General features: G+C 50.8%; 1 protein-coding gene across 7 annotated transcripts; it reads left to right on the top strand.

The window, feature by feature from the left end:
- Window positions 1-457: 457 nt before the first annotated feature.
- Window positions 458-23119, top strand: SPG7 (SPG7 matrix AAA peptidase subunit, paraplegin). 7 transcript variants are annotated; one of them, XM_064273627.1, is made up of 19 exons: window positions 458-642; window positions 3306-3408; window positions 4674-4763; window positions 6552-6793; window positions 7331-7470; window positions 8463-8565; window positions 9897-10022; window positions 10444-10606; window positions 10935-11108; window positions 12339-12463; window positions 12747-12849; window positions 13476-13586; window positions 15446-15561; window positions 17202-17358; window positions 18052-18218; window positions 18336-18413; window positions 18945-19048; window positions 22225-22338; window positions 22765-23009. In XM_064273627.1, exons 1-19 carry the CDS (start codon window positions 472-474, stop codon window positions 22886-22888), a joined length of 2511 nt encoding a protein of 836 aa, XP_064129697.1. In that variant the 5' UTR covers window positions 458-471; the 3' UTR covers window positions 22889-23009. The 7 variants fall into 7 exon arrangements, with proteins under 7 accessions (XP_064129697.1, XP_064129701.1, XP_064129698.1 ...); XM_064273632.1 differs by lacking the exon at window positions 458-642 and adding an exon at window positions 676-1463; XM_064273631.1 differs by lacking the exons at window positions 22225-22338; window positions 22765-23009 and adding an exon at window positions 23026-23119.
- The last annotated feature ends 39 nt before the right edge of the window (window positions 23120-23158 follow it).

The raw sequence follows: 23158 nt of genomic DNA, 5'->3' as shown, positions 1-23158 counted from the left end.
CAGCCCCTTCTAGCGCGCGGGAGTCTGGGCAGGGGAAGAGAGGGAAACCTGGTCGCGGCACGTCGGGCGGCGAAAAACTTGACAGGCGACCAGGCACGCCGACGGCCCCCGAGAGCCACCGTTTGTTTCTGCGATTACGCGGCAGCATCTGCGCCCGGCGCCCACCCGTGTAGCCTCTTGAAGGCACGGGCTGCGCCTGCCAGGCTCGCTGTCGTACCCTCGGCGCTAGACGCGTTGTAGAACCTCAATAAATGGTTAGGGAACCCGAATGCGATTGGAGACTCCAGCAGAGCGAGACGGCCCACTGCCGCCATCGCGCGCCCTGGGAAAGCCGAGGTGGCTGCGGGGGTGGGGGGTGGGGGAAGGATGAACGGACGTTTTTTTGGAGGCCAGACTGCGCAAGCGCGCCGATGCCCCAACCGCGCAGGCGTCCCCGAGGCCCCGACGCGCAGCCGCGGTGTCCGGGCCAACATGGCAGCCGCGTTCCTGCTGCTGCGCTGCCTCCGTCAGGGCCCGGGCTTAGGGCCCGGGTGGTTGCGGAGCCCGAGCCCAAGCCTCTCCGCCGGGTTCGAGAGGAGGCGGCCGTACGTCGCCCAGGGGCCTCCGGGGGCTCTCGCCGGGGCTGGAGGCCGAGCCCTGCAGGTAATCATTTGGCCCGCCCGGCCTCCCGCGGCCGTAGTGGGCTGGGATCCCAGGCCACAGAGCGCCCCGCGGGGTACCTGGCTGCCACACCGATGCCCTGGACACCCAGCGTGGGAGCTCGGCTGTTTTTGCCCGGTCCTCGGGCTGCTTTGCCCCTGCAGGACGCCCTTGACGTTGCTTTCGGAAGGCGTGTGTTTTTTAGTTGGATATTGGAGGTTTTACTCCAAAACAGCTCATCTCCGTGGTGTGGAGTCATTAAAACCTGAGCGCGTAGGTGGAGCAGGACAGACCCGGGAGAGGCAGGGCTCCATCGCACAGCTCTCAACGTGGATCTTCCCAACCCTTACACCTTGTAGGGATATTTTCCCCCTCTCTTCCTACCGTTTTGCAATTGAATCCAATAACAGTGTCACTATTTTCTAGTAGAGAATTATTTTACAGTTGGCTCTTACCAGTCGAGCGTCAGAATAAATTCCAACGCCTTCCAAATGGTAGTTTGCCATTGGTGTAAGTGGGCTGTCAGGAAGTTTTTTGTATGAGCAGAATATCATGTAGCAGTATTTTATTTTTGTAATGTGGTTTGACGTGTTCGTTATGTGTCTTAATTTATTACCTATTTATTCAGCACCTCCCACGTGGAGATGCCCCTTGTTTGGCTAAGATTGTTGTTAGCTGACTTCCAGTCAGTCCTGACTCACAGCGACCCTGCACAACAGAATAAAGAATGAAACTGGAATCTTCTTTCCCGAGTTGCTGCAGTACTTACTCAAAGAGACCATGGACAGAACAGCCATGATGGAGGAGTGCAGTTTATGCATGAGGTTAATAACATTGGTTTACATCACCAGGTTTCATCTGGCTACCAACACTGAGGGTTCAGCTAGTTACTATCATATACCAATGTTGAGTCTGATATGACACCATAACCCAAAGAGGACCAGCCAACAGCCTACTTTATGTGGCCCACAGTGTCAAAACAGGGGAGAGTACCATCCCCATGGTCAGTTGCCAGTTAGACTGTTGTGGCCCATAGGGTTTTCACTGGCTGATTTTCGGAAGCAGATCACCAGGCCTTTCTTCCTAGTCTTTTTTTGGTCTGGAAGCTCTGCTGAAACCTGTTCAGCATCACAGTAACATGCAAGCCTCCACTGGCAGATGGGTGGTGGTTGTGCATAAAGTGTATCGGCTGAGAATTGAACCTGGATCTCCCACATGGATGGCGAGAATTCTACCACTGAACCATCACTGCCCTCCCCACTGAGATTAGCTAACATCTTGGAAACAAAAAATGATCCTAAGTTTTTTATGCCTTTTGGCTGTTTTTTTTCCCCAGCCCTCTCTTAGGAGTTCAACTCTTACATTTTAGGTTATAATTTATTATTGTTGTTATTATATTGTACCATAACTTGTGAGGACCAATTTGAATTATAATACCATATTCTAGATTACCGGCCACCCTTTCCAAATCTTGGCAACTATAGATTTCTTGTTCTTTTGTTGTCGTTTTAAGTTATATTGAGAAGGGCAATAATCTGTTACCTTTAGTCTGATCCTGTGCCTTAAAGAGAACTCTTACTTTGTGACTATAAAAGCTGAGGTAGGCAATTCACACTCACTTGTGAGATCTAAGTAGATTATCTCACCAGTGGCTATCATGGTGATAAAGTAACCTCCGTTTAAACAAACAGACATTTGGGAGTTCTTTTGTTTTATCTAACAGCCCTCTGCAGCCACACTGTGGTTCCCCCCGCACCCCCACGTATATGACTCTTCTGGTTATTGCCAAGCCAAGAATAGTAGTATTAGTTAAACAGATGATCAGTTGTACAGACAGAATTTTCATCCTTTTCTAACAGGAAGTGACATGTACTCCTTAGGAAAGCGCTTGGAGCAAGGTGTCCTGTTCTCCATATCAGCCACAGAGCAGGGATGAGCTAAGGGGAAAAAACAAATACCAGAAATGAAGAAAATGACAACACAGAGATAGGAAAAACTAAATTGGACCAAAAAAACCCACTGCCGTCTAGTCGATTCCGACTCATAGCAACCCTACAGGACAGAGTAGAACTGGCCCATAGAGTTTCCAAGGAGCTCCTGGCGGATTCGAACTGCCGACCTCTTGGTTAAGAGCCGTAGCACTTAATCACTATGCCACCAGAGTTTCCTTAAATTGGACCGTTGACCTTAAAAACATAAAACACATTCAAGTGGGAAAATACTCATCTTGTAAAGACAGTTGGGATTCAGACTGGTGAGCTCATTGTGATACCTGGGAATGTCCTACAAGGAAAGAATTCTCTGGAGATGCCCAGAGCAATTGCTCTCTTCAGAGCGCTGGTCAACCTGATGTGCCACTCCTGTTATATAGGTGGATGTGATGTGCCTCAGGTCACAGAGCCGCAGCCAGTACACCCTGCGCCTTGTTCAGTGTTTCATTTGACTTGCTCACTTGCTTTTGACCTTTTGATTTTATCTTACGACTCTGAAATAATGCCCATTTTACTTCACATGTTTCGTTCAGGGCAATGCAAACATTACACATAAATATTGGGGCGGTTTTTTAAAAAGAGTTTTGCAGTGGAGAACTATCTGCATTGCCTTAGTGTGGTGTGCTTCTGATGTGATACTTGGTATGATCCCTGTTTTTTTTTTTTTTCTTCCAGAGCTTACAATTGCGACTACTGACCCCTACCTTTCAAGGGATCAGCGGATTGTTGCTGAAACAGCATTTAATTCAGAACCCAATCAGTCTCTGGAAAATTTTAGGTGTGTACTTATTGAAAGACAAATGACAAGGTGGAGAGTGTTTTATCTATTTGACTAGCAGAGCTTTTGGCCTCCTGGGCGTTTGTGAGTAAAGTAGGACAGTGTTGCTGGTTTGATACTGACAGAAGGAGAAAATCTGTCCATTTCTTTGGCCACTAAGAGGACCTTTGCCTAGTCCTCAGAGGCTCTGAAATGAAAGCACGAAAAAGGAGTGTGTCTAAGATCTGAACAGGCCATTTTTGCTTATTTTAAGTTGCTTTTTTTTAAATTCTGGTGTTTAGTAATAATTGGGCTGTTTGAAAAAAGTTTTTCCTGTTATCTAGGCAGCCACAAAGACCTTTAATGAGGTCTACCAAATGGCCCTGAGTGTTTTATATCCAGAAGGTAAAAATAGCCTGTAACTAATGTGCCTTTATAATAGAATTGTTCTCTTTAATGAGATACCAGCAAACTGCTGTATGCTTGCCCTTAGGTTAAGGGACTTTAAGGCTTGGCACAGCATCATTTCACTCCCTCCTTTGTTCAGGACAAAAGTAAAATATTCCGAGTCCTAATTTACGTTAAGCAGCCTGGTGCCCTGTGTGGTGGTGAGGAGAGCCCTGGCCAGGCACCTAGTTTGTAGGTGGCTACTTAGACATCTACCCTCACTGTTTTTTTCTCATTTAAATGTTCTTATGCACAGGCAGACTCTCAGACAGGAAGCACCAAAGTAACTGGGGATTATAAACCAAGGTAGTTTCGTTTGGGATTCTATTCATGTGTCTGTAAAGAAAGTTAGAAAGTTACAGTTTAGGTGGTGGCTATACGCTACCTTCCTCCTCCTTGCCGCTCTTTCCCTCCCCATTTTTTATCCCTTTTTAAACAGATTGATGAGTTGAGACTTGCACAGAGCACAACCTTTTGTTGGCCTGTCTTGGTGGTTGTAGCAGCTGGGTTGCTACTGTTGGCCCTTGTGCTAAAGCCACTTATGTTGTTCATTTGTTTAAATTCACTTAAAGTAACCTAGTATATTGAAAGGGTTGTTCTTATGATGTTTTCTCTAGTTCACAACTAATGTTTATTGCATCGCATTGACTAAATATCAAAGATATTTAACCTTGTGTGTTGAAATTGTTTTTATTCTATAATTGCCAAATACTATACTAAGAATGATAGAAGGAAATGGCTTTACTGTCTTTATAAACTTACAACACTTATGGTGTTTCCTAAATGTCTCCCCAAAGTTGCAAACCTTGGCTAGCAAGTACTTTTGATGTTCCTTGCAGGTGGCACCTACTATTTTAACACCTCAAGGATAAAGCAGAAGAATAAGGACAATGACAAATCTGGGGCAAAGACCCCTGAAGACGATGAAGGTATATCTGATGTTCTTAAACAGTGCTACCTCTGCTTGTCTTCACGTGTATAGTCTAATCACCATGAAACTGCTTAGACGCAGGAGAACTGGGGACCTGTGTGCGCCTGGCCCTGCGCACCTGTCCTGCTCCTGTCTAGTTTGTGCTGACCTCTCAGAGATGCTTCCAGAGATGTCCTCTGTCGTGGTCAGGAGTGCCTGAAGGCGGATGGACAAGACTCTGTATTGGATCTTTTGAGGGACACAAGCATGTAGAAATGGTCTCTCTTCTCAAAGAGCTTACTCTTAATTAGGTGCTGACTCTGTGCTGGCTGCTGTATATCATGGAGACATGGCCTCAGTGTGTGCTATGGAGAGGTGGTGTCAGTGTGTGTGATGGTGAGGTGACCTTGGTGTGTGTGTAATGGAGAGATGGACTCAGTGTGTGTGATGGAGAGGTGACCTCGGTGTGTGCTGTGGAGAGGTATGCACCTAGGTGTATGTAATAGAGAGGTGGCTACAGTGTCTGTGATGGAGAGGTGGTCTCAGTGTGTGTGATGCAGAGATGGCCTTGGTGTGTGGTATGGAGAGATGGTCTCAGTATTTGTGATAGAGGTGGTCTCAGTGTGTGATGGAGAGGTGGCCTTAGTGTGTGTGATGGAGAGGTGGCCTAGGCATGTGCTATGGAGTGGTGGCCTAGGTTTGTGTGATAGAGAGGTGGCCTCAGTGTGTGTGATGGAGAGGTGGCCTAGGTGTGTGCTATAGAGAGGCGTCCTTGGTGTGTGCTATAGAGAGGCGTCCTTGGTGTGTGCTATAGAGAAGTGTCCTTGGTGTGTGCTATAAAGAGGTGTCCTTGGTGTGTGCTATAGGGATGTGGCCTAGGTGTGTGCCATAGGGAGGTGGCCTAGGTGTGTGCCATAGGGAGGTGGCCTAGGTGTGTGCTATAGAGAGGTGGCCTCAGTGTGTGTGATGGGAGGTGGCCTCAGCGTGTGTGATGGGAGGTGGCCTCAGCGTGTGTGATGGGAGGTGGCCTCAGTGTGTGTGATGGAGAGGTGGCCTAGGTATGTGCTATAGAGAGGTGGCCTCAGTGTGTATGACGGAGAGGTGGCCTTGGTGTGTGTGATGGGAGGTGGCCTCAGTGTGTGTGATGGAGAGGTGGCCTTAGGTGTGTGTGATGGGAGGTGGCCTCAGTGTGCGTGACAGAGGAGTGCCCTTGGTGTGTGTGATGCTGCGGTGGCCTAGGTGTGTGTGGAGAGGTGGTCTCAGTGTGTGTGACGGAGAGGTGGCCTAGGTATGGGTGATGGGAGGTGGCCTCTGTGTGTGTGACGGAGAGGTGGCCTTGATGTGTGCTATGGAGAGGTGGTCTCAGTGTGTGTGATGGAGAAGTGGCTTAGGTGTATGTGATGGAGAGGTGGCCTCCGTGTGTGATGCAGAGATGGCTTTGGCGTGTGTTACGGAGAGATGGCCTAGGTATGTCCTATGGAAAGGTGGCCTTGATGTGTGTGCTGCGGAGGTGGCTTTGGTGGAAAGGCACTGAGAGCCCTAGAGGGTGGTTGCCTCCACAGAACCGGCCCCTGTTTGAAGTCACACTCCTGTGATCCCCGACGTGCATAAGGGTCCAAGCCACTTCAGAATGCTTTTTGTGGCAGCCCCTGGGCCACATGGGTGCCTTTCCCACATCTCACCTTTCCCCGACTGCACGGCAGCCAGCGTCCCCACCCCAGGTGAGCTCTCCTGAAGTGAAGGCCAGGTCTGAGCTCACTGCATCTTAGCCCTATGTTTCTGTCTCATGTGGTCACCCTCCGTCAAGAGGAAGGGAAGCGGAAAGAGCGAGAAGACCAGATGTACCGGGAGCGGCTGCGTACCTTGTTCATCATTGCAGTCGTCATGAGCCTGCTCAACTTCCTCAGCTCCAGCGGTGGCAACATCTCCTGGAACGACTTTGTCAATGAGATGCTGGCCAAGGGTGAGGTGCAGCGCGTCCAGGTGGTACCCGAGAGTGACGTGGTGGAGGTCTACCTGCACCCCGGGGCCGTGGTGTTCGGGCGGCCGGTGAGTGACCAGGCACCTGCTGGGGTAGGGGACGCAGCCTGAAACAGTTGTTTGGGAGAACTGCAGACTCTTATCTGAATCCTTTTAACTCAAGCCCCACCTCCCTGTGTGTTTGTTTTTCTGGTGTTAGGTTTTTGTAAAACACATGTGAGATTTAAAGCAGTCTCATACTACTCAGTTGTGTCACATCACTGTGTGTGGTCTCCACACTCGTCATGCACAGCTGTGATGAGACCCACGTCAGGGCCAGTGGGTGGGCAGTTTAAAAAGCAAATACCTGTGCCCTGTATTCCTTCAGTTTTCTTATTAGTGCAAGATAGAGAAGGTACATCTGTTGAAATCTTGTTGTAATTGTGTTTGAGAAAATTAAAACTTTTTTAGACTTGGGAGTCATTTCTGAATAGCTGGTGAAAGCACCCTCTTCCAGAACACCATGTCCATAAAATGTGTTACAGGGGCTGTTATCTGCTGACTGGGTGGGAACAGCTCCTCCCTCTGGGCCCATCTCTCATGGAGCCCTTTGCTTTGTGCCCCAAGCGACTGGCCTTGATGTACCGGATGCAGGTCGCAAACATCGACAAATTTGAAGAGAAGCTTCGAGCGGCTGAAGACGAGCTAAATATCGAAGTCAAGGACAGGATTCCAGTCACCTACAAGCGAACAGGATTCTTCGGAAAGTATGTGTTTGGCTCTGTTGGCGGTGTGGTTCTGTACTAAGCCAGCCTCCAGTGGTGAGGCTGTGAGAAACAAGCACAGTGTCCAGCTGGCCTCACCTGCACGGGACCAGAATCCCTGCGTGCAGGAATGATCTAGTCAGGGGAGGTTTGGAAATGTGCAGGCTTGCCGGAGTTTCTTCCCGTTCTTTCTCTAGTCTCTGTGACATTTCTTAACCCACTTGTGGGATTGCTGTCTTCCACAAGTAGGAAAATGGAGTGGAAAGATGGAGATGGGAATGCCCAGTAGCAGTTCTTATTTTGGGGTTGCAGAGAAGACACATGCAGGAGCTAGTAGTAGTTGTGGACCTGACAGCTTTCCTAAGTGGGAGCAAGTTCCCTGGTACCCTCACTTGGATCACTTTGCAATGTGGCCAGTGGGCAGTGGTGGACACGTGGCGTAGTGCTGATATAAGACAAGGGTGCCAGCGAATGTCAGGACTCGAGCCCATGGCCAGGGGCTTCCTTAGAGCATGGCACTTTAAAGCGTCTCAGTTGAACGTTGAGATGTTAGGTAGGCGGCAGGGATACTCCTAGGATGCCAGTGTCACCGTCCAGGAATTACCATGGTTACTGCTGTGTCATTTTGCCTTGCTGATCAGCATTCATGTTGAAAACATAAAAAATTGTTCTTAGTGAGTATGCCGCAGGCTTTGGGCACTTGGGTCTGTGTGCATCCCAGGCTGCTCTGGGTCTACGTGGCCTGTCATGTCCACACACACGCTCGGATCTGGGAAGAATTTATGAAAGGGTGTGATTGGCAGCAACTGACAGAAAACCTGTTTTCACTGCCATTTTGTTCTTCTCACTGGTGTCAGTGAGTAGGTGTTGCTTTTCTCACGTTGTCGGGTGTCCAGGCTTTATAAAAAGATGATCTGTTAGCAGCCAGGTGACAACTCTGATGCCTGTAACTTGCCCCTCTTTCCCCCACTGTCTTTGTCTCTCTCTGGTGTTAGTGCCCTGTACGCCTTGGGGATGACGGCCGTGGGTCTGGCCATCCTTTGGTACATCTTCCGCATGGCTGGGATGACGGGCCGGGAAGGTGGATTCAGCGCTTTCGTAAGTTACGCAAACATATCACCCCAAACTTGCAGTCTTGGGGCTTATCTGTGTCTGTTCTTGCCAAGCACATGCCTCCAGAGCAAACTGACCACTGGCCATGCCAGCTCGGAGCTGCAAGGGGGCACTTCCCCTTTCCTCTGACTGGCCAGCAGAAGAGTGGACGGAAGCCAGCCACCGACAAAGCCCTTCCTGAGCCAAGTGTTTTTGTAGGGCACATTATCATGCGATGTTCAGATCAGCCAGGAATGACAGTGTTTTGGTTTCCCCACTAACTCAGAAGCTGAGAAATTTTAAACATTTTCTTTAAAAAAACAGCCTTTCTTCATACATTTCTAAAATGGTCTCCTGTTTTGGCGGCATCATTATAAAGTGTTTTTCCTCTTGTGACTTACTCCTGACTTGAGCAGGGTGTAGCCAGTTAGATGGAGAGCAGCAAAGCATAAGGGGAGACAGGCCAGGCAGCTTCAGACTGTCCTGCCCCTCCACAGACACACTGATGAAGCTGGTCACACTGTCCCCAAGGTGCTTCCCCTTATGCCATGAACACGTGTGCCCGTAACTAAAGCATGGCGCCCTCACTTCCAGTGGCAGCTTGGTCACTCACTGGGCCTGTACTGTGTTCCACTTAATTAGGCCTGTTACTGTTACATGTCTGGGCTGCTGCTTTATGCTTTTCATATTTGAAACGATACTGTGATAAAGCCTACGTGCACACCTCCTTTGAGTGTGTGTCTGATGATTTGCTGGTACGGCAGCCTGAGAGGAGGATCCTGGCCGAGGTTCATGCACCTTTGTCAGAACTCGACCTGTCTCTCCAGGTTGCTCTCCGGATATTTGCCAATTGCCATTTCTATCAAGACTCAGTGATACTGGAGTGTCATTGCATTACTTTTGTAATCAGAAAAGCAAGTTAGACAGTAGTGGGAAAAATCATATAGGAAAAATAAGAGTTTTTGTCAAAGGCATTGTTGAATTACTTAGTTTATGGGGTTTTTGGTATTGTCTTAAAGCAAATCACTAGACAATGTTCTTACTAATTAATGATGTAAAAACCTGTTTCACCTGGTGTCTGAAGAATGACTGTGCAACCCTGTCTGTCTCACATGGATGGAGAGAGCTTGGGCTCGAACCTGTGGACTGAAGGCCAGTCAGACCCTTAGAGGAGATGTCTCCTTTACCCCCCATGATGGACAAGAGTGTTTGTATGGCAAGGGGAGATGGGGTGTGTCAGCTGTGGATGGGATGGCCGAGTCTCAGATATGGAGGGAGCCGTCGTCCCCTTTCTGCTGGGTGGCACAGCTCCTTCTCCTTTATTCTTTTCTGCACAGAATCAGCTCAGAATGGCTCGTTTCACTATTGTGGATGGAAAGATGGGGAAAGGAGTCAGCTTCAAAGACGTGGCAGGAATGCATGAAGCCAAACTAGAAGTCAAAGAGTTTGTGGATTATCTGAAGGTGAGAGCCATATGTTGAGTGAGAAGAGACCTCTTTTCAAGTATGTAAGTGACCAGGAGGCCCATGTTCTGGCTTCCTGGGAGGAAGCCTGGGGCAGCAGACAGCCCAGGACTGGAATTTCATTGACAAGACGTGTGTGGGGTGGTGCCTCTCCCTGGTGTGCAGATAACCAGATTTCCACCATTTTGTCTTCCTTCTCTGGGACACTGTGCCTATTGGACCAGCACCCCATGCTTGGGCACGATTGTCATAGAAGCAGGGCTCTAAGAACCCATTGCTGATTGATTGGCCTTAGAGAACCAACACTGGAGCACGATTTGGCCTGTCCATAAACATACTGGAGATGGTGGTCACATCAGTCACTCCATGAGTCCTGGCCGAGACGCCAGGGGCAGTGCCACTCTCTCTGCTCCTGTTCCAGAGCCCCGAACGCTTCCTCCAGCTTGGAGCCAAGGTCCCAAAGGGTGCACTGCTGCTCGGCCCCCCTGGCTGTGGGAAGACCCTGCTGGCCAAGGCAGTGGCCACCGAGGCCCAGGTGCCCTTCTTAGCAATGGCCGGCTCTGAGTTTGTGGAGGTCATCGGAGGTAGGTGTCACCAGGGCTGTGGGCCAACTCAGGTGTCCCCGGCCCAGGATCACTCTCCTTTCATGCCTCCTTTCTTGAGGGTGGCATTGGGCGGAAACGGCAGTGCCCACATGAGAAGGAAACATTGGGTTTACTGTCCTGGAGTTGCGTCCCTTGTGGGCTGGGGAGGTCAGGGGGCAGTGAGCTCCTGGCTCCCACCACCCATGATCTCTGCTTGGGCATGGAGGCTGGTGGTGTTTGCGTGAGAAGAGGAGGCTTGTTAAGACGTAGTCTAAGTAGTCAATATAATTTCCCGTCATCCCTCGGTTCCCGATACTCTGTCCCCCAGGCCTCGGCGCTGCCCGGGTGCGGAGCCTCTTCAAGGAAGCCCGCAACCGGGCCCCCTGCATTGTGTACATCGATGAGATAGATGCTGTGGGCAAGAAGCGCTCCACCGCCATGTCCGGCTTCTCCAACACCGAGGAGGAGCAGACGCTCAATCAGCTTCTGGTGGAGATGGATGGTGAGTGCATGTGGCAGGGCCGGGAGGGTCCCCCCTCCAGGCAAGGCCAGGAGAGTGACCCTCCAAGACAGAGCCGAGAGGGCACACCTGACCCAGGCAGTGCAGAGATGGCGCCCTGCCTAGGCAGCAGCTTCTATGCAGGCAAAACTGTGTGTGTTTGTTATTCTAGTAGTCGGAGACTAATAAGCAAGATATGGAACAATGCCACAGGTGAGGATGATATTAGTGCCCAGGGAGCTGGTGTTAGCAGTTAATCACTAGAAACAAGCTCAGTTTAAGAACTCTTCATCTTGCTGCACCCAAGAAACAGTGACTAATGAAGAAAGTCAAAAGGCTATGATTAGGGAAACTGAGAATGTAAGTGGTGAGTCGGGTCATGATTCATAGGTTTTCAGTCTCAATCTATCAGGTTGCTGCTGTGGCATGTGCCAGTGTGTGCCGCCTGATTGAGCTGTGGGCCTGTGGCACCAGTTAGCGGCTAGGTGGAATGTTTGTAAGGGCTGCTGGTTGGCCAGGCTGCTCTGAGTGGGCACTGTGCTTCTGCTCCAAGAAGGAGCTCCGGCTGGCATCCGAGCTGTTCCTTTTTGTCATGGAAATGACCCAGCGGAGGTGACAGTGATGATGCACCTATTTTTCTTTTGAGCTATTTTGGCAAGATCAATTTTTAATTTTATCTTTTCTTGAATCAGAATTCTAGTTATATTTTAGGTATTGTAGATTACCAGTACCATTTGCCGTGAAATTGACTCCAACTCGTGGCAACCCCACATGTGTCAGAATAGAGCTGTGCTCCATAGGGTTTTCAGTGGCTGAGTTTTCAGAAGCAGATTGCCAGGTCTGTCTTCGAAGTGCTTCTGGGTGGACTTGAACTTCCAACCCTCTAGTTAGTAGTTCCTGTGTTAGAAACCTTGTTGCCACAAAGCCAGGCCCACAGACTGTCAGTGATGAGTTGTCACAGTCATTGTGGCATGACTGCTGGGCCAGAGGGTGTACTGATGGGGTGACAGTGCACTGAGCCTCCCTTCTCCGTCTCCCGTGAGCATTCACAGGACATGTGGTGCCCTCTGTCACAGGCAGAGCCGAGACTGCATGTGCTCCTATCCTGCACTGACCACTGGGGTCACAGCTGCTTTCAGGGCCCAAAATGGCACGTTCTTGTCCTCATGGGCCCTGTGGTAGCAGTCACATGATGAGTGGCATCTGAAGGCCGCATGTCTCTGCTTCATCTAGGAATGGGCACGACTGACCATGTCATCGTCCTGGCATCTACAAACCGGGCTGACATCCTGGATAACGCGCTGATGCGGCCTGGCCGGCTCGATCGCCACGTCTTCATTGACTTCCCCACCCTGCAGGTGGGGACCACAAGGACAAGCAGAGCCAGGACCAGCCAGTCCTGAACTTTGCATGAACGCACGGCCCTTCCCACCCACATGATTTTGATTCAGTGTCTACATGGAGCCTACAGGAATCTCCTTGACCCACTCCCATTAGCCCTTCCTTGAACCCCTCAGTGGCTCTTAACCTGTGGGTGGACATGTCACAGAAGTGCCTGGTGGCTTCCTAGAGGCGTGCATGCTGCCGCCTCAAGCCTTGCTGGGCTACGTCCAATTCTGTGTCTTCCCTGTGCACTGGCAGGAGAGGAGAGAGATCTTTGAGCAGCACCTGAAGAGCCTGAAGCTGACCCGGGCAAGCAGCTTTTACTCACAGCGTCTGGCAGAGCTGACACCTGGATTCAGTGGTAGGAAGCCAGTTCCTTCCTGGTGTGTCTCTCCCTGCAGCCTGTGCAGCACCCGGTGCTGAGGGCACGGTAGCGGACCTCCCGGTGTGCCCCTGGTGTCCTGACAGGCCCGGGTGGGAGCCGTAGTACAGGTAGTCCTTGACTTACAATGGGGTTCCATTCCGATGACTACATTGTAAGTTGGTTCTGATGTAAATCTAATACATCTTTTATTTTTTTGGTTTGCATTATTATTGCCTTTTATCATCAGTATGTTTATAAATCCAATCTTTGAACATTTGCAGTGACCATCTGAGAACGATACAGCAAATTACATGTTTCAATATTGTATGTAATACGTATTGTTGATGTTTTAAAAAAAAAAACTATCTTAAGTGCAATTTGTTATAACTCTAATATGTTGTAAGTCAGGGACTACCTGTACTGCACCCAGGTGCAGACTCCCTCATTGATGTTGTCTGTGTCTGGACCACACACACCCCACATACCCGCCCTGGAACTTGTCCCCCAGCCATCCTGGGGTGCCCCAGCTTCCCTCAGTGCTGTCTGCATTCACCCCACATCCTGCTTCCCCTTACAGGCTTGAGGTCCCAGCATGCCTCGTTGCTTGCTGTTTGGGTTCACAGGTGCTGACATTGCAAACATCTGCAACGAGGCTGCACTGCACGCTGCACGGGAGGGCCACACGTCCATCCACACGTCCAACTTCGAGTACGCTGTGGAGCGCATCTTGGCAGGTACAAGGGGCCACACTCTCCCACCGGAGCCTGTGTCCTTGGTGCTGTTTGAGTAGAGGCCTTTTTACCAGAAATAAATGACGGTGGGGTGGAAGGAGCCCCAGTGCAGGTCTGTGTGTGGTCCCTGCCACCCTGGGGATGGACGGTGCAGGTCTGTGTATGGTCTTCCCTGCCCCATGGTACAGTGGATGGACAGTGCAGGTCTGTATATGGTCCCTCCTCCATGGTAGAGTGGGATGGACAGTGCAGGTTTGTGTATGGTCCCCCCTCCTCCACTGTGGTACAGTGGGTGGACAGTGCAGGTCTATGTATGGCCTCCCCTCCCCCGCCACCGTGGTACAGTGGGTGGACAGTGCAACCCTGTGTATCCCCCCCACCCCCATGGTACAGTGGGTCGGACTGTACAGGTCTGTATATGGTCTGCCCACTGTGATACAGTGGGGTGGAAGAAGCTCCAGTGCAGGTCTGTGTATGGTCCCCACTGCCGTGGTACAGTGGTGTGGACAGTGCAGGCCTGTGTATGCCCCCTTCTGTGGTACAGTGGGTGGAGATAGCCCCAGTGCAGGCTTGTGTATGCCCCCTCCTGAACAGAGGGGCGTACTTCAGATGTTTCACAGATAGTGTGCCTCAGAGCTGAGATACCAACCTGTGTCGCTCACTCTTCTCACTGAACAGGCTCAGACCAAAGTGTTTGGGGAGCACTGAGAGCGCACGTGGCCATTGAGCCTCCTCTCCAAGTGCCCCCATAGGAAGCTGTTTCGAGGTTTCTCATCTACGCAGTGTGAGCTCATGTATAAGGGGCAATGCCAGCAGGCCCCAGGTTTGACTCGGGAGGAGCCGAGGGGCTGTGGCTCAGGCATGTGGCTTGGGGGCCCTCCTTTGCTTGCCACAGTTGTCGCCTCGGTAGCCTGTGGGCAGAAGTTCTCTGACCTCCACTGCAGCTGCGTGGATCACAAGCTCTCCATCAGGAGCTGCCTCTTTCTCACTGATAGTCACTTTTGTGTAAGCTGCTCTTACATGGATGTTGATAGGCTGCACATCACATGTTGGGGTGGGAACATGAGCCCCTGAAGACATGCTGGCTGCTTTATGCCACAATCAAGCTGTGTCCTGGTTGCACAGCACGGGCTGTGAGCCAGCATGTTGGGTTAAAGCTGTCTTGTCAGCCTGCTGCCCATGTGCACGTCCCTGCTATCAGCTCCGGGTGATTGCTCTGCACAGCGACATGCCCTCAGTAGAACTTTCAGCTATAGAGTAAATGGGCTGTAGATGACTCTAAGAGGAGAGACTCTGAGCACTCAGAGCTCATCCAGGCTGTGTAAACAGCCATCTTACGAGAAGCGTGAGGGTGTTTGGGAAGCGTGGGACAGTGAATGAAATTTCCATTGATTTTAACGGGGAGTTTGATATCGAAGCTCGTTACCTAGGTAAGAGGTGGCTAACTAGTAGAAGGAATGTGAGAGAGCTGTAACATGTTAGGGAAAATGAACAAGAAACAAACTCAGAAGGCCCCATGCCAGCCCAGGACTGCCTTCTCCCCTGCCTCAGCCCCCACGCCCTTTGCTGGCACAGGGAAGGGTGCAGAGGGTGGGCATGTCATTTGCAAAGGCTGCAGAAGCCATTTTGGTTATTTTAACATCTATAGGAGTAGAAAAGATCTTACCTCCTCTCACACCCCCTCACCTAATGTGTTTCCTCTCAAATTACAGTGGTAGAGAGTGATGCTGGGTGACAGCCTGAGGGAGGGAGGTGCAGGGGCAGACACGAGGTGACCCTGCCATGATAGCTCAAGGTGGGGCAGGTCATACTGAGGGGGCATCCTCCAGAGCTCTGTGGCCCACCTCCCAACACCCTCCTAGGCACTGCCAAGAAGAGCAAGATCCTGTCGAAGGAAGAGCAGAGGGTAGTTGCATACCACGAGTCGGGCCACGCGCTGGTTGGCTGGTTACTGGAGCACACAGAGGCTGTGATGAAGGTGGGTGCAGCATGTGCTCGCTTCCCTGTTTTGGAGCACAGCAGCTCTGGCCCATGGCGCATGTGTGTGAGTGTGTATGTGTGTGAGTGTGAATGTGTGTGCATATGTGCCCACGTGCATGTGCTTTGCGGAGGCAAAGCACAGCTTGTGAAGGTCATGGAGTAGCAACCTAATGATGAGGGGAGGGCAGAAAGAAGCCCTCAGGTGAGAGGGATTCGTGTTTCCCTTGAAGGAGGCATGAGGCTGGGACTGGGTGCATGTGTTAGATCTAGAACCACACAGCTGCCACGAAGCGCTGACCTGAGCTTGGGGGGGTCTCGCAGCCCTCTTCCACATGTGCAGTCTGAATTAGAGATTGCCACATGTACTACCATCGTTAATACATGTTGATTTAATGACTCTTGAGCTGTGACACTGACCTCAGAGATGTTTGTGAGCCTGGTGAAGCCAGTAGCAAGTTGTTGTCTTATTTAATGGCTTCAGCAAATGGTGGGTTTATAACCAGAGACCCTGGAGCAACTGTGGAGAGGATGTGGGTACTTGGGTTGGGCAGTACCTTAAAGTCAAGGGCCCATGTACGCATTGGGGACACAATCCAAGGTATACTTGGGAGCCCATTGGGTGACATCTGAGGAGGGGCAGCTGTGCCCTCGAAGGCTCCAAAGGCATGGTGTCACTCGTCTTTGCATTTCAGATTTGAACAGGGCAGCAGGTGCCTTGTTCCTGATGTATGATGAGCATTAGCTGTGTGGAGGGGGTCGGTCATTGCTGATTGTGTTCGATGACAACCTGCTGGTCCTGTGACAGTGTCGTCCTCTGACAATGTGAAATGTAACTTTTGGACTCAGGATGCACTTTGGCCATCAGGTGGGCTGGAGTGAGGCAGTGATCATGGTGAATCATATTCAATACTGAATATCAAGAGGTCACAATGCAGAAGAACCCATGATGAGCAAATATCAGAATTTCGCGTTCACTCCCAGGAGAACTTTCATTTTATTTGATGGCTACAGGTCAGATAAGCTAGACGTAATGAGGAAACACCTCTCCCCACCAACAGTGGATTTTCTGCTAGAAAAGACTGTGATGTTACTGTCTTGGTTGTCATGATCATCATTGTAATGGTGACTATTTAAGCCCTTTTTGACTGTCCTTTAATTCGGCATCACTTTCTCAGGGCTTCTTGATGTTGCGCCTGCACGTTGCTCTCAGAAATGGCAGGGCTGTTCCTCCCTGGGGCCTCGTCCCTTTTCCTGATGTTAGGGTGGCTGAAGTGCCCCCTCAACGGCCCCCAGCTCACATGGTGTTGAGATCAGGGAAGAAGACCAAGGTTGGGGGGCTCACTGCCTTCTCCCAGGCTATCATGGGCAGTGGGCCTGCCGGGGCAGCAGGACTGCCATCATGGGGACCTGGCCCTCCACCTGCTGACAGCTTTTGTTGAGTGTCCCTGCCTTTTCTTCCAAATAAACATAGTAATAACACGTACGGAAAATGGATCCCTCATGGTGTGTGAACAGTTGCTCCCAGTAGCTATCCTCCCTGACATCAGCTGCTCTGAAGCCCCAGTGAGTCTGCCTGTCTCTCCTGTCTCCACCCTGAAACCCCATCGTCTTGCTGATGGGAGTCCGTGATCCCTGCAGGTATCCATTGCTCCACGGACCAACGCAGCCCTGGGCTTCGCGCAGATGCTGCCGCGGGACCAGCACCTCTTCACCAAGGAGCAGCTCTTTGAGCGAATGTGTATGGCGTTGGGAGGCCGTGCCTCCGAGGCCATCTCCTTCAACAGGGTCACTTCTGGTGAGGAGTTGCCACCGGGTCGAGTCCTGACCAGCCAGCACCATGGCATATGGGGCCTCCCAGCATCTCAGCACTTATCCATTGTCACCCTTCTGCTCAGGGTGGGGATCAGGGAGCGAGTCTGGTGCAGACTTGGATGTGTGACTCAGTGGAGTTTTCAGTCTCAGTGAGTGTGATTAAAAGGGGCTGTGCTCCAAGGATCCTGAGAGGAAACAGGACTTTTCTATAGTTTATAAAACAAAATTTGACATGCACGCACACCATGAGTGCATTTAATCAGTTAACTGTTGGTGATGGCAACTCAAAACTGAACAGAACTCAGGCAGCGTCGCTGTTCTCAAGCCTTCATTCACTGGGCACTGAGAGGCTGGCAGGTTCCCAGTGACATTGGGGCATGTCGTTTCTCTGGGTCTGGTGTCTCCTTGGACCGGTGCTGGCACAACAGAAGGAACCCAGCACACGACCAAGCAGGTGTTTAGTCAGAGAGTGTCGTTAGGGTGTTATGGCTCAATGAAGGAGCAGTGAAGAGGCACAGGTACCCTCTTCACCATTTCGGTATTTCTCCTGAGGGAGGGGTGGGGGAGCCTAGCACCTCTGTCTGGAAGGGGTAGGGGGGACCAGGGGTTGGGGAGAGTGCCCTTTGTGCATTGGGCTGCAGCATGTGCTCACATAGCCCTCTGGCCAATGCTGTAGGGGCACAGGATGACCTGCGGAAGGTCACCAGGATCGCCTACTCCATGGTGAGACAGTTTGGGATGGCACCCAGCATCGGCCCCGTCTCCTTCCCTGATGCCCAGGAGAGCCCGACTGGGATTGGCCGGCGCCCCTTCAGCCAGGGCCTCCAGCAGCTGATGGACCATGTAAGTGCCTAGCTTATTCCTCCCCACCGGGGTGCTCATGGGATCGCCGTGTGGGGTGTGTGGGCCACGTGTTGCTGATGGTGTCCCCCTCAGTGCACACCTGTGCCTCCTTTGTAGGAAGCAAAGCTGCTGGTGGCAAAGGCCTACAGGCACACAGAGCAGGTGCTGCAGGACAACCTGGACAAGCTGCAGGCGGTGAGGATCTTGTTGGGGGGACGCTGCCCCAGAGTGAGAGCAGGGAGTGGGATGCTGCCTGAAGTATGAATGGGGAGGAGGGACACTGCTCTGGCCACTTCCCTGGAGTGAGAGAGGAAAGGGGGGATACCGTCACTGCCCAGTCACTGCCTGGTTCCCCAGGAGTGGAGGCAGGATGGGGACACCACCCTTCCACTGCCCACACCTTGACTGGTAAGGAAATGAAAGCAGCCAATACTGAGCAGAGACTTGGGACAGGAAGTGGAGACTGATGAGGCTGGCAGCTGGCTGGGAACATTCCCAGAGGAGACAGGGGGCGATTCTCCTCTGCCTGAGCAGCTGAGTCACTGCCTCCCCAGGAGGTGCTGTTGGGTGTCCTGTGCACACAGGCACCCTTTCAGCCCCAATTCTTGTGCCTGGGAGGCTGGGAGGGCCTTCACTGTGCATGGACATTGGCAACAGAGACACTCTGCTCTCAAAAGGCCCTGTGTGCTTTGTCCTGGGGACTCACACGGCTGCCTTGTCCTTCAGCTGGCCAATGCGTTGCTGGAGAAGGAAGTGATAAACTACGAGGACATTGAGGCCCTCATCGGCCCACCGCCCTACGGGCCCAAGAAGATGATCATGCCCCAGAGGTGGGTTGATGCAGAACAGGAGAAGCAGGACTTGGGGGATGAGGAGGCTGCACAGCAGCCCCCGCTCCGTGGAGAGGAGCCTGACAAAGAGCCCTCCTGGCCCAAGTAGTCTGAGCCTTTGATCATTTGGGGTTCTCATGTCCTCTGGCACTGGGGACCGGACTTCCCTGAGGCCTGTCCTCCTTTATCAGGCCTTGATGTCTCTGCTGAGGGGTCCGAGGCTCATTCTCCATTTCCCTGTGCAATTAGTAAACTTCTTTGCAGAGACGAGTGGTTTAATTTTGCATTTGTGTGTCATTTCCCTCGTGGGGAGGATTTTGGTGCATGTGACAAGTATAGTGTAGAGCAGTCCTCAAATGCCAGGAGTTCACAGACATTCTCGCTTTCCACGTAAGGCACTGCTGACCTCAGGGCCTCCACAGCTCTGCGGGCCGACTGTCTGTCCCCTTTCCCCCCTGCTGGGCCCTGCTTTACAACATTCACATACTGCCACCTACTGCTGATCACAGGGTGCAGGTTGAGCTAGCTTTCCTTCTGGGTCATCCAAGTGGTATGGTGACCCCTGAGAATGGTTGTGATGCTAATAATAAATTCTGTATATGGAGGGCCTAGCTCTGTGCCACATGGCCAGCTCCAACTCATGTACACCACCCCTCAACATGAGGACCCGTGTACAACCCTCTGCCCTCCACAGGGACCCATGTAAAACCCCCTACCAAAGTGGCACATGTACAACACCCTCTCCCAGGGACGTGCATACACCCCCCTCACTGGGACCTGTATACAATACCACCCTGTCCCTCCACGGTGTTGTCCAGGAATTCCCAGACCCTACTTGGTTGAGCACTGCGTTCAGCGGCATTAACTAGCCCTTCAGGGGCCTTGCAGGCACAAACCTGGGATAAAAGCCATAGGCACGGTGAGGTTTGCAGAGTCCTGTGCCAAGGGGGACAGGGACTGTCCCTATAACTAGAGATGTTTTAAAACCCTTGAGCCAGCCAAGTCTTCATTTCAGAGGGACTCCTCATAACAGCTTCTTTCTTCAACCCTTCCACCTGGGAAAGCTGAGTGTGCAGGCAGCACAATTTCATACCAGACGTCTTCTGCCTCTGTTTTGCATACTTCTCGAAGGAAGTATGGAGCAGTCAGGCATGGAAAAATTGTACCCCCTGTCCATCTGGGTTGTGCGCAACAAGCCAGGTCCTCAGATTACAGCTTGGCTGTCACACAGCTTGCTGGATTCTGAGCAGGGCTCAAATGGCCTACTGCCACCAGTCTCTCAGCAGCTCTTAATGAAGGGCAGCTGGAGCTTGGGTGGAGCAGCAGGTCTATCCTAGAGGTGAAAATGGGGACAGGGATAGGAATGTCCTAGAGATAAAAAAAACAAGGCATTTCGTTGTGAGAGCAGTGAAAGGGGCCTGGGAGAGGGAAGTTGGGGCAGACATATTAATTGATTTAGTTCATAGAAATCTGTCGTGGGTTAAAGCAACATTTAACCTACAAATGTTTTCCCAAGTTAGTCTATACTATATGCTGCCAGTGTGGAGTAGGTGGGGGTTCAAACCCCAACTCCAGAGTACAGATTATTGGCGGAATGAGGATGATAATCCCTCCCTCCCGAGGTGTCTGAGGATTAAGTAGAGAGGTAACCCCTGGGTAATAATTCCCTTCTTCCTTCTCTGCTGTGGTGAAGGCTACACAGCGCTGGTGGAACCGTGTGACATTAACCACCACCGTCGCTGACTTCTCCTACCCTGGGCACTGTGCCGTGTCCTGGTACGTGTAGTCCTCACAGCAGCTGCTCCCACTTCTCAGATGGGAAAAGCTTAAATAACTTTAATAAACTTGCCCAAAGTCTCAGAACTAGTACAAAGGTAGAACCCAAGCCAACTCCACAGACTATATTCTTTTTTAAAATTTTTATTGTGCTTTAAGTGAAAGGTTACAAAATCAAGTCAGACTCTCATACAAAAAGTTATAAACACCTTGCTGTATACTCCTAATTGCTCTCCCCCTAATGAGACAGCACACGCCTTCCCTCCACTCTCTTTTTGTGTCCATTCGGCCAGCTTCTGCCCATCACTACCCTCTCATTTCCCCTTCAGAACAGGAGATGCCAACATAGTCTCATGTGTCTACTTGATCCAAGAAGCTCATTCTTCACCAGTATCATTGTCTATCCCATAGTCCAGTCCAATCCCTGTCTGAAGAGTTAGCTTCAAGAATGGTTCCTGTCTTGGGCTAACAGAATGTCTGGGAACCATGACCTCCGGGGTCCTTCTAGTCTCAGACCATTAAGTCTGGTCTTTTTATGAGAATTTGAGGTCTGCATCCCACTGCTGTCCTACTCCCTCAGAGGTTCTTTGTGTTCCCTGTCAGGGCAGTCATCAGTTGTAGCCGGGCACCATCTAGTTCTTCTGGTCTCAGGCTGATGTAGTCTCTTGGGCTCATAATTATGCTGTGTCTTTGGTGTTCTTCATGCTCCTTTGCTCCAAGTGGGTTGAGACCAATTGATGGATCTTAGATGGCCACTTGCTAGCATTTAAGACCTCCAGACACCACTCTCCAAAGTGGGATACAGAATGTTTTCTTAATAGATGATATTATGCCAATTGACTTAGATGTCCCCTGAAACCATGGTCCCCAAACCCCGACCCCTGCTACGCTGGCCTTCGAAGTGCTCAATTTATTCAGGAAACGGCTTTTGGTTTAGTCCAGTTGTGCTGACCTCTCCTGTATTGTGTGTTGTTTTTCCCTTCACCTAAAATAGTTCTTATCTACTCTCTAATTAGTGAAAACTCCTCTCCCAACCATAAAAGAATATTCTCTTCTGTTTAAACTATTTCTCGAGTTCTTAGTGGTATGGACCATATTCTTAAACATCACTCTAACTTCACAGATAGATACCACTTCAAAGTTTACTAAAAAGTGGTTCCATTTATGGCATTTCGTTTGCTCACAGCTGTGTGCTGTGCAGCAAGCAAGGCAGATAGGGCCCTGGCTTCATAAGGGTACACATCTATTAAGCAGCAGAGCCAGGGTTTGTACTTTCCATGTAGGCTCAGTGAATTTGCCTGACAGACCGTCGTAGCTATCGCACGTTTTTGCTCTTTTTACATGTTCCGTTTTCCTGATCATAAACTTGTTATTCAACCTTAGTTTTCTAACACCCACAGGTTTCTCAATAAAGCAGGAAACTTTATCAGCAACTTATTCAGTGCAGGACACAGGCCTCCAAATATCTCATTGAGTGTCACAACTGCCGATAGAGTTTTACGAGGAAGATGCCTGTGAGTGGGGTGAAGGTGGGAAGAAAGAGTTTTGGGGATGTAAAGGTGTACTATTGGATGTTGCCTTGTCCTGGGGGACAGATGAACAGGGTATGTTGACTGGGAACAGGTGACTGGCTACTTAATATTTTTTCACGATGTTTATCTCTGCAAAGGGAGTTAGCTTGCACAGTGAATGAGAGTATGGCCTTTGGAATTGCTCACTTAGATTTTTACTACTAATCCCCCTTACTACTAGTTGCATGGCCTCAGATAAGTTACCTAATACCTTTGCCAAGTTGCCTCATTTGGAAAGTGGGGTCAACGGCCAACAGTAGCCCCTACGACATGAGGTGGATGTAAGGATTAAATGTTAAAGTGTGTGTAAGTACTGTTCTGCGTGCCTAGCGTATAGTAATTAGTAAGTATTGATTTTGCTTTAAAAAGGGACCGTGAATGTTCCAAATGGATGGGAGGGGAAATAGACTGCAACGAGAATCCACATTTCCTTAAAGCCTGCCTGCCTTTGCGCCCCTCAACCACCGTGTCCCATAAACATGCAAAACAGTGAAATTCCCAGAATCCTAACCGTGAGTTCCCTGAGTTCAAACCGCCACTTTTTCCCTTTATCTCCTACGATGGCTGCACTTTTATTCGCGTAATTAACTTTACAAATGCAGGAATCGCCCCGTTTTGTTCCGCACACAGGGGGACAGTGGCACGAATTCGCAGGCCTTCGGAGGAGCGGCGGGGCGGCCCAGGGAGGAGACCCCGAGCAGAGATGTAGGGGCGCGGCGGGCGGGGCGGCCAGATGGTGGGCAGCGGCGCCCGGTCCGTCCGG

The sequence above is a fragment of the Loxodonta africana genome, chromosome 21 (assembly GCF_030014295.1).
Source record: "Loxodonta africana isolate mLoxAfr1 chromosome 21, mLoxAfr1.hap2, whole genome shotgun sequence".
Lineage (NCBI taxonomy): Eukaryota > Metazoa > Chordata > Mammalia > Proboscidea > Elephantidae > Loxodonta > Loxodonta africana.
This window is presented reverse-complemented; position numbering and strand designations above follow the sequence as displayed.

Excerpts from the sequence above, each read along its gene's own strand:
- SPG7 (XM_064273627.1), top strand. The coding sequence starts at position 472 with ATGGCAGCCGCGTTCCTGCTGCTGCGCTGCCTCCGTCAGGGCCCGGGC. Across the intron at positions 3,409-4,673 it reads CAGTCTCTGGAAAATTTTAG|GTGGCACCTACTATTTTAAC; the intron begins GTGTGTACTTAT and ends TGTTCCTTGCAG. Across the intron at positions 22,339-22,764 it reads GTTTTACGAGGAAGATGCCT|GGACCGTGAATGTTCCAAAT; the intron begins GTGAGTGGGGTG and ends TGCTTTAAAAAG.